This window comes from Vicia villosa, linkage group LG2 (assembly GCF_029867415.1).
Source record: "Vicia villosa cultivar HV-30 ecotype Madison, WI linkage group LG2, Vvil1.0, whole genome shotgun sequence".
Taxonomy (NCBI): Eukaryota; Viridiplantae; Streptophyta; class Magnoliopsida; order Fabales; family Fabaceae; genus Vicia; species Vicia villosa.
In genome coordinates, this window is record NC_081181.1 from 94,587,133 (window position 1) to 94,596,958 (window position 9,826).

Here is a 9,826-nt window from a genome sequence, read left to right on the forward strand (position 1 = left end):
GCTGGAATAGCTCAGTTGGTTAGAGCGTGTGGCTGTTAACCACAAGGTCGGAGGTTCAACCCCTCCTTCTAGCGATTTTGCAATAATTTTTTTGATTTTTATTTGGTTTATTGTATGAAACAACTTGTAAATTCTCGACTCAACTAGATTTAATAGACCAACTCTCTAGTAATTTACATACTTCATTAGCCTTAAAACCAATTTCATAAGTTTTTATTTTAAAATTAACAAAAGTTATAATTAATTATAGATATATTTAGAATAAGGTTTAATGTTTATTTTGATCTCATGTCTTCTACTCTAATTTCATTTTTTTTTTTTTTTTGGCTTTATACCACCGGTTTAGTCCGGTTCGGGGGCGAGTTCTGGCATCAAGTGGTTCCATCCCCCTCCCGATCGCAGTTGCGGGGGATCGAACCGTGATTCTCCCTACCAAGTCCAGCGCCAATCACCACTGAACCAACTAACGATTGGTACTCTAATTTCATTTTAATATTATAACTTTAGAAAATGACATTGGATTCATTAATTGTTCAAAATGTATCATGTTTTTCATTTTCTTCTAATCTGTTAGTCAAAGTCAATAGAAAAATCTTTGTGATACTAATGTGAGTTTTCAAGTGGTTAAATGTAATTTTCTTTTAACCTTGTTATTCATAAACAAAAGATGAAGAATACGAAGATGTACTGAAATCCAAAAAGCTTAAACCCAAAAATCATAAATCCATAAAAAATCTGTACTCTTTTTCACTTCACATATTTTTTTTTATACGGTACAATCAAAGACACAAGATGCAAATATCTAAAAATGCTAAAATGAGTTTTTTTTTCAATATTTTGAAGGGATTTTCTAAGTTTTGATCAGCTTATTCTTCAGCATCATTACATGTCCAACTAAAATCAAAATTCTAAATTTTAAAAAAAATTCACCATTGCATAATACAACATTACATGTTATCCTGCACAAAATCTAAAATCAGTAATAAAATAAATAATATAAGTTCAGATTGCACCTAACAGGGGATGAATTATGTACTTTAAAATTTTCTAAATTTAAGTGATGAAGGGAGTATATTTTTCTGGTTTATGATGAAGTTATGAAAGCGATAAAGTGCAGAAAAATAACGAACGTAAGGATGTATCTTGGTTTCCCTCACAATCTGAGAGTACTCCAGTCCCCTTTCAACACGAAAGATATTTCACTATAGTTTGGACTTGTACAAGACTAATAAAATCAACAAGAACAATAATCTTGTGATAAATTAACCACTAAGTTGAATGAGAACAATCGTATCACTTTCAAACTCTTGCTTCCAACAATCCTGGACAGCAAGGTATCTACAACCAATTCTGAAATTTATTTAAGTAAGAAAGATGATGAATATATATATATATATATATATATATATATATATATATATATATATATATATATATATATATATATATATATATATATATATATATCACTAAGATTGATCTTGTCTTTCAAGTAATCAATTCACAATGATAAACTAGTGCTCAAAATGATGTTATGATGTCACTTTCTAGACCGAAATAAATGCAGAAAGTTTCTCTCAAAATTTGAGAATTTTAGCACTTGAATTTGTAAAACATTGAGTGAATAAAGTGTTTGAATTGTTTTGAAAGAGGAGAGAAATGAAATATGAAGAATAAACATTTATATGTGTATTACACCATTTAGAAAGAGTGACAATTGATCAATCAATGCCATGTTTAATGGTGCAATATGTAAAAACGTCCAGATTTAATTTTTCACGAAAAAGAGCTACTGGTACAGTGGTAACCGGTTACCTCAGGGATGTAATTGGTTACTTGAAAGTAACTTTATTATTTTTCAAAACAAAAGTTCAAGTAACCGGTTATCACATCATCTAACTGGTTACCTGAAGGCAAAAACAAGAAAGCACAAGGTTCTGCCTAAGTTCATGTAACCAGTTACCTCACCATGTAACCGGTTACATCACTGTAAGTTTGGAAAAAAAACTTTTTGGAAACTCTAGAGAAACAAAGGCAATTGAAACTACTTTTGTGTATGCATATGAATAAAACTTTAGGTAATTTTGAGCACTTAGAATTTATCAAAGCTTGAATTAAACACTTGTACCAATAATTGAAGATCACTCAACTAATCAAAGCTAATTCTTCATGAAAATTGAAAATTAATCCATAGCCTTTTTGATCTTTTGCTCATCCTTTCTTGATTCATATGCAAATTTGTTAACTTCATCAAAACAAAGAATTTGGATACTCTTGACTTCACAAATAAAACAAGACTGGGAAGAGGGTGTCCTCCGCAAAACCCAAAAGTAGTGCACAAAGCATTTCGAACACGAGTTGAAGTAGTAGCACTTAAAAAATTTAACATCATTTCAAACCAAAATTGTCAGTTTGAATCTCAACATATGGAAATTAGACAAAGTTGTTGGCAGCATTGGAGCAGGTTATTTGGGACGTCAGGCACACAATACTTCAAATATATTTCGATAAAAAAAAAGTGGGTTAAGCTGAGTTGGCTAAACAAATTAACGAGAGTGTTCAAATTGTTAGAGATTTTGAGAAATATAAAGTTGTTCTAATCAGAATGTAAATTGGGTAAAAACGGAGAAGGTTCTTAGTATTTTGCAAAGTTGACATCGAATGCCACATAGACATTTTAAACACCATTTGCAAAAAATAGATGATAATGACTAGCATGATTGATTTTGTATAGTTAAGGGACCATTATAATTTTTTTTAAAGTTTTGAGTAAGATATATATATATATATATATATATATATATATATATATATATATATATATATATATATATATATATATATATATATATATATATATATATATATATATATATATATATATATATATATATATATATATATATATATATATATCATAGAAATTATAGAACCAAACTCATTAGTCTCTCTGAGTGTTTTTTATATTGTTCAAGACCTAATACAATTTTATAAAATCATTTTGAACTAGCAAACGTCATAAGTGTAAATATTTATAAAATCATTTTGAACTAGCAAACGTCATAAGTGTATATATCTAGAGGTGATATAATTTTACAAAATCATTGTGTCTTAATAACTTATTTATTTGTTTTTGCTAAAATAATACTTAAATCCATAATTCATAACTTAGCATATGTACTTACAAACAAGACACTAGTCATTGTGATCACTAAAATTAAAATTCAATTATTGGCCAGCAAAACATTATCATTTAGTGCTAAAGATTTTCATATGGTCTCCTGCAACAGTTTAACAATGCTACCTTATGATTAAAAATATGGAAATTCCTCCTTAATTTGTTTTAAGCTGTTCAACAAAGTATATAGTGTGAATTTAGAATTAGAATTTATAATTGATTTTGATATGTTTATTTTTTTTCAAGTAAAATTAATATAGTTAATTTTATTTAAAGTTATATTTTTTAGTTTTTTATTTAAATGTGATTTTACACTAAAATTTATTTTATTGTTCAATTCATTTTTATAGAAATTTATTCATAGATAAATCACTTTATCTTCGACTCATTTTTAGACACATTTGAGAGTGTTTGAAATACTTAAAAGGAAAGTGATTTTATTCACGATTCTAACATCGATCTCTTTGATTTAAATTAATTTTGTGACATACTTTACTCATATTAAAAGAAAGGAATACTATTTTGACATCTATTTACTAAGATATCTATGTTTTATAGATGAAGTTATCATTGAACAAACTACAAATACTTTTCTTTTAATAGACAAATGCTAATTATATTAACTATTAACATTTTCTTTCTTATCACGATTTAGTGTAACTTTGGTTTCACACATTTAAATAGCACCTCTAATTAATTTTAGAGTTGTAAAATTGATTTTGATATGTTTATTTTTTATCGAATAAAATTAATATAATTAATTTTATCTTTTAGTTTTTTATCTATATGTGTTTTTACACTAAAATTTACTGTTTAATTCATTTTTATAGAAATTTATTAATAGATAAATCACTTTATCTTTAGTTCATTTTTAATCATAATCAATTTTATATAATCACTTCTCTCGAAATTAATTTTATTTACTGTGGAACCAAACTCATGCTTAAAGTAATTGAAACTTTAAACACAAACTTGTGCTTTCTCTTTCACACATTTTATCAAAAGAAAAGAAAAGAAAGGGGAAGAGAAATCAAGTTGAGAATTAAGGGAAACTTTGAGAGAATGGGGATGAATTATGAATAGCACACAAAGGCATTACATTCATCGAGGAACAAAGCTACATATTTATACCAGTTTTCAATACATAGTTTAACATTCATTAGTCCCTTACAACTGAATTAACTACGTTAGGACAATTTCAACAACCTCTAAATTTCATAACTAACATGATAGTAAATTCAAAATGTCAACTGCCATCATAACTTTATGCACAAACTAACTAGAAATAGCTAATTTAAATTAACACAACTCTTAACGCACGACTTTAATTCATGTTGTCCAATGAATCAATTCTCATTAAACTCTTAATCTTCTTAAACATTTTAGTTGGGACTCCCTTTTTTAGCAAAACTATCTTCCTACGCTCCAACTTTAGCCTTTTTTCTACCACTTATTTTTTCAAGTAATAAAACTTCATCTCTATGTGCTTGTTCTTTCATATGAAATAAATTTCTTTATCAAGTCCATTGAAGAGATGTTGTCCATCTTCAATTTCACAATTTTCAAATTTTCATTGCTATGTTCTTCAATTTAACTCATCATCCAAATTGATTGACACACATAAAGTAATATTGTTATATATTCAACTTCACATAAGGCTTTGTCCTCATGTGAAGTTGAATACATAGAAGTATCACTTATTGGTTCCTTCCTTGAACACCAAGAGAACGATACTCTTCATACCAAGTACATGTATCCTATGATTTTTCTACCATCTAGATCGCCATACTAGTTTAAATATGTATATCCCGCCAACTTGGATCTTCTACCTTCATCTATTGTTTGAAATAATATTCCACTATCAATTATCCATATAATCCTCCTCTGAAATTTTATCTGTAGTTGCTAGATGAGAAGTCACAGGCATCTCCATTACTCTGTTCATAATTCATACACTATGTGCAAGAACAAGTCTTGTGTTGAATAGATACCTCAATGATCCAATAAACTTGTATTGAGTTGAATCCACGTCACCTTTTCCTACATTCTTTAACACATGAAGCTTTGATTGAACATGTGTTACTATAGAATTACAATGTTCCATCTCAAATATTTTGAGGGTTTCAATAACACATTTTCTTTAATGCATTAACAAATCTCTTTTACTTAATCAATATATAGGAAGTATGAGATATGACCAAGATTAGTCATCTCGAACTCCTTCATCGTATCTCTTTTGAATTTACCAATATAACTTCCGTTGCTACCCGTGATTAGTAGAACATTCACATATAGACGTAATATGATCACTCATTTGTTGTTATCATTTCTAATGTACATACCATGTTCAGGTACACATTTTGCAAAGTCAATTTCACTTAGGAACCCATTTATTCTCTTGTTTCATGCCCTTAAGTACATGCTTCAAAACATACGGTACTTTCTTCAACTTGTATATTTTTTATATCTGATTATTCCTCTTAATACCATGAGATCGTGAAATAAATACATCTTCATCTAGAGGACCATTTAGAAATGCTAATTTTACATCCACATGCTACATGTATCAATTATTGATGTTTGTTATAACTAACTTGTGTATTTCAATTATGGCAACAGATGCAATGACGTAAAAGTTAATGCCTTCTATTCGAAGAAATATTTTTTCTACAAGTCTAATCTTATATATAATCAAATAACCTTTAGGATTAATCTTTACTTTCTACATCCATTTCACACCAATTTTACTTCTTTCCCGATATAATATCTACTAGTTCCTAAGTTTAGTTGTTCTCAATTGATCTAGTTCCTTATTCATTGAATTTATCTAGTTAAGATTATTCAATGCAATATTTCCATTTTTGGTTGAGATTCTTCAAAGAATGCAACATAAACAAGCTATATTCTTCAGTTATCTCATTGTCTATGATATTCTACAATCTTGAAATATTATGGGAGGGCTTCTTTATCTCTATGCTCTTCTTGTGTTAGATTGAATTGATGCATCATTATTTAATTTGACTCTTCTCACATATCTATCATTAAGACCTTCTTCATTTTGATACGCCAGTACCATTCCTTCATCTCATCAATCATCACATCTCTATTGATCACAAGTTGCTCGTTCACATAGTTATATACCATTGGATGATACACTACAAGTATCATTTGATCTCTTTTAACACCAAGTCTCATTCGAGCTGGCTGTGGGAATCAAAAGTCCAACATAAAGTCAAAATATTTGGTTGGAGAATGTTACAAAATAAGTTACCAACGCGTGAATAATTGGGTCGCATGGGAATTATTGTTGGATTGGAGAATTGTAGATTCGTATTTTGCAATGAGGAGACCGAAAGCATCGAGCACATATTCTTATCATGTATCATTACAAGAAGCATTTGAATTTCTATTTGTTGTTGGCTTGATATTTTGGACCAACAGGAGCACTGCAGCGCTTTGGATAATTGTTGCAGTCACTTTCCAAAAAATTTCTTTGTCATGAAGGGGAAGGTTTCTAAATGCAGGGAAGGGGCTGTAGCTGATGTTAACGAGATTGTTCACAAAATTAAGATGTTCTCATGGCGGTGGCTCCAAATATATTCAAACCGTCTTAATTGTAATTTCTATGAATGGTGTAAATTCCCTTTAAATTACCTTTGATTTGTAGGTTTGTCTATTATTATTCTTGTTCTTTTCTTTCCTTCTTTTTTTTATTTGGGTTTGAGTACCTCTAGTGCTCAAATTTTAAGTAAAAAAGTTACTTATGAAAAAAAAATCTCATTCGAGCTATTCAGGAATACTTATATGCAATTGAAGTCAAACACAATTTCTTTTAATAAACAAACCAAATTTTTTTCAAAATTATTTAAATAATTATTTTCACTAATTCATGAGAATAACTAAAAAAAATTATTATACAAAATACTATTAAATATAGATAAGTTTGAAATAAATGTGCAATTTCATATATTCCACAACAACTAAAGGAGATTTCATAATATCATGCTATTGTTAAAGCCAAAGGGACCTTCAATTGGAGAAGGTCAAGTGAATATCAAAAGTCATTTAAACAAAAGTTGTTTCACATCAATTATTACTCTTTCAATTTCAAAGGACCCCAATCAAGGAAGATCTCACAAATCAAAAAGCGGTTAAAGTTAAGATGAGAAGAATAAATGTGGCCAAAGAATCACAAAAAGAGAAGCAAAAGGAACTTGTCAACATCCACCATAAAATAAGTGAAATTTCATTTAACTCAAAAAAATATATAATGTCAATCTTGGTCACTTATTAGAAAAAATGACGTGAGCATTATGTCACTAAGTGAATGAAGGGTTTATTTTCAAGTTAGGGTAAAGATAGAGTAGACATGAAGCAATGTTTTTGTACCTAGAAAATATTGCTACATGGCTTTAATTTCTTGTACTCACATGCTTAGTTAAATGCTAGTGAAGACATACTCCGGACATATAGGAAACTTGAAAAGTATGTATCAAAAGACCTATAAGGCTCCACAATTGTGTATGTTTCAATTGTTGAGGACTTGAAAGGTACCTCAACATTATTTCTATATACTAGTGTAGTTAAGTGTTTATTTATAAAATATTGAGATGAAATTATTGGAATAAATTAAAAAGGTTATGTATATTGGGCCTGTTTGGTAAAAATAGCGGTTGACTGATAAGCTAGCTGATAGCTTATAGCTTATGACTGATGGCTGATGACGGATGACTTATAGTTTATAGCGGATGGTTGAGACTGATAGCTTATAAGCTCATTAAAGTGTTTGGTAAAATTAGCGGTTCAATTAACTTATAAATGTAAAATGACATAAAAGATATTTAATATATAATTATTTTATTTTAAATTAAAATAAATTATAAGGGTTAAAAATGGATTTTAATTGAAATAATAAGGATAAAAAAGGAAGAAAAAGTAATAAGCTATAAGACATAAGTTAAAACGCTATTTGAAATAGCGTCTGGAAAATAAGCTATAAGCTAGTAAAATAAGCTATAAGCTCGTGATGAAAAGACCGTTATCAAACGGGTCTAAATTATCATATGAGCTTATAAGACATAAGACATAAGACATAAGCTATAAGCTCGAAAAGTTGTCTTACCAAACAGAGCCAAAATATATTCTATAAACATATCAAAAATGATACTTTTATATGAGAATATAAAATTGAATATTAGTCATTAATATATATATATATATATATATATATATATATATATATATATATATATATATATATATATATATATATATATATATATATATATATATATATATATAAAAGAAGTAACTTCAAATTAACTCTAAATAAATCATTCTAAGTACACACCTGAGTGCTTTAAATAATCGAACTAAGTGGTCAACATAGAATATGAATAATGATACAAGGGAATCGGATATTTATTTATTAATTCATCAGCAACAATATAAAAGAGAATCAGATATTGAATAAGATCCCATTGGAAAGTTGCGATACGATTGCATTTGCTAACAAAGAATATAGCCTGTCACCTCATAACCACAAACAGAAAACAGTTCAATGTTGGATTCGTTTTCTTGATTTGCCACAAGAATATTAGAGTCTCAATATTATCTTTGCTATTGCTAGTTGTCTCGGAACGCCAATGTGTTTGGATGATGCAACAAGTAAGTGCCCTCTAGAGAGACCTTTTGGACATTTTGCTAGAGTTTTAGTTGATATTGATTTATCTGCTAAAATTAGACATAAATTGTGGGTCGAAAGAGAAGATTTTGCGTTTCTTGTTAACGTTGAGTATGAAAATTTGCCTCTTTTCTGTTCGCATTGTCATAACATTGGTCATAGTTTTTCGTCTTGTAAACTTATTAAAGTGGATCAAGAGAAAAGGGTGTCTAAGGAGAAACATAAACGCACAGGGAATAAGTCTCAGAATGAAGATTTAAGAAATGAATCAGTTGAATGTGAAAATGCTACATGTGTTGATAATAATCCTCTTTTAGGATTTGTTGATTGTTTGAAAACCACCGTTGATGGGAATGTTGTGAGTATTGATGTGTTGCATCAAGAAGACTTGGGTGCCCAGGGAAATGAAAATTTGCGTGATTTAGTTGATCAAGGTAAAATTTATAAGAATCAAGATGGAGATTCAGATTCAGATGCTCAACAAGCTATGAAGTTTCTTAGTGAATCTTGGGCTAACATGGATAAGAGAGATGAGATTGTTGATTTGGATGAAAACACTAGTCAACCATTTCAATTGGTGGTTCCAAGAAATAGGAAGCACAAGAAGAAACCGCCTGAGGCGTGCAAAGGTTTCAAGGTAGGTTCCTCCAACCGTACGTCTCATTAGTTTCTTTGATATGAGTTATCTCGTGTGTTTTTGTTGTCTATCTTTTGTTTTGTTTTTCTCTCGTTTTGTTCTTCTCGAGGGTTTTGGTTTGGTCCCCCCTCCTCTTTGTACTATTTCCTTTTGTTTAATATATTTTGGCCTTTATTAAAAAAAAAAAAACCCCAACACGGCAACATATATTAAACATTGAATATTATTTGAAAATGACGGGCCAGCGGAAGATTAATTTCTCACAAGTTTTCATGATTAAAATATTACTCTTTTTCAGTTAAGATAAAGATATAATATCAAAATAGAG

The 9,826-nt window shown here is 29.0% G+C and overlaps 1 protein-coding gene and 1 non-coding gene across 2 annotated transcripts; both read left to right on the top strand.

The window, feature by feature from the left end:
- TRNAN-GUU (transfer RNA asparagine (anticodon GUU)) lies at positions 1–74 on the top strand. Its single transcript has one exon. It is a non-coding gene; the product is annotated as a tRNA-Asn (tRNA).
- An 8,749-nt stretch (positions 75–8,823) lies between these two features.
- On the top strand, positions 8,824–9,528 carry LOC131649612 (uncharacterized). Its single transcript, XM_058919364.1, has one exon. It carries the CDS (start codon positions 8,824–8,826, stop codon positions 9,526–9,528), a length of 705 nt encoding a protein of 234 aa, XP_058775347.1.
- The last annotated feature ends 298 nt before the right edge of the window (positions 9,529–9,826 follow it).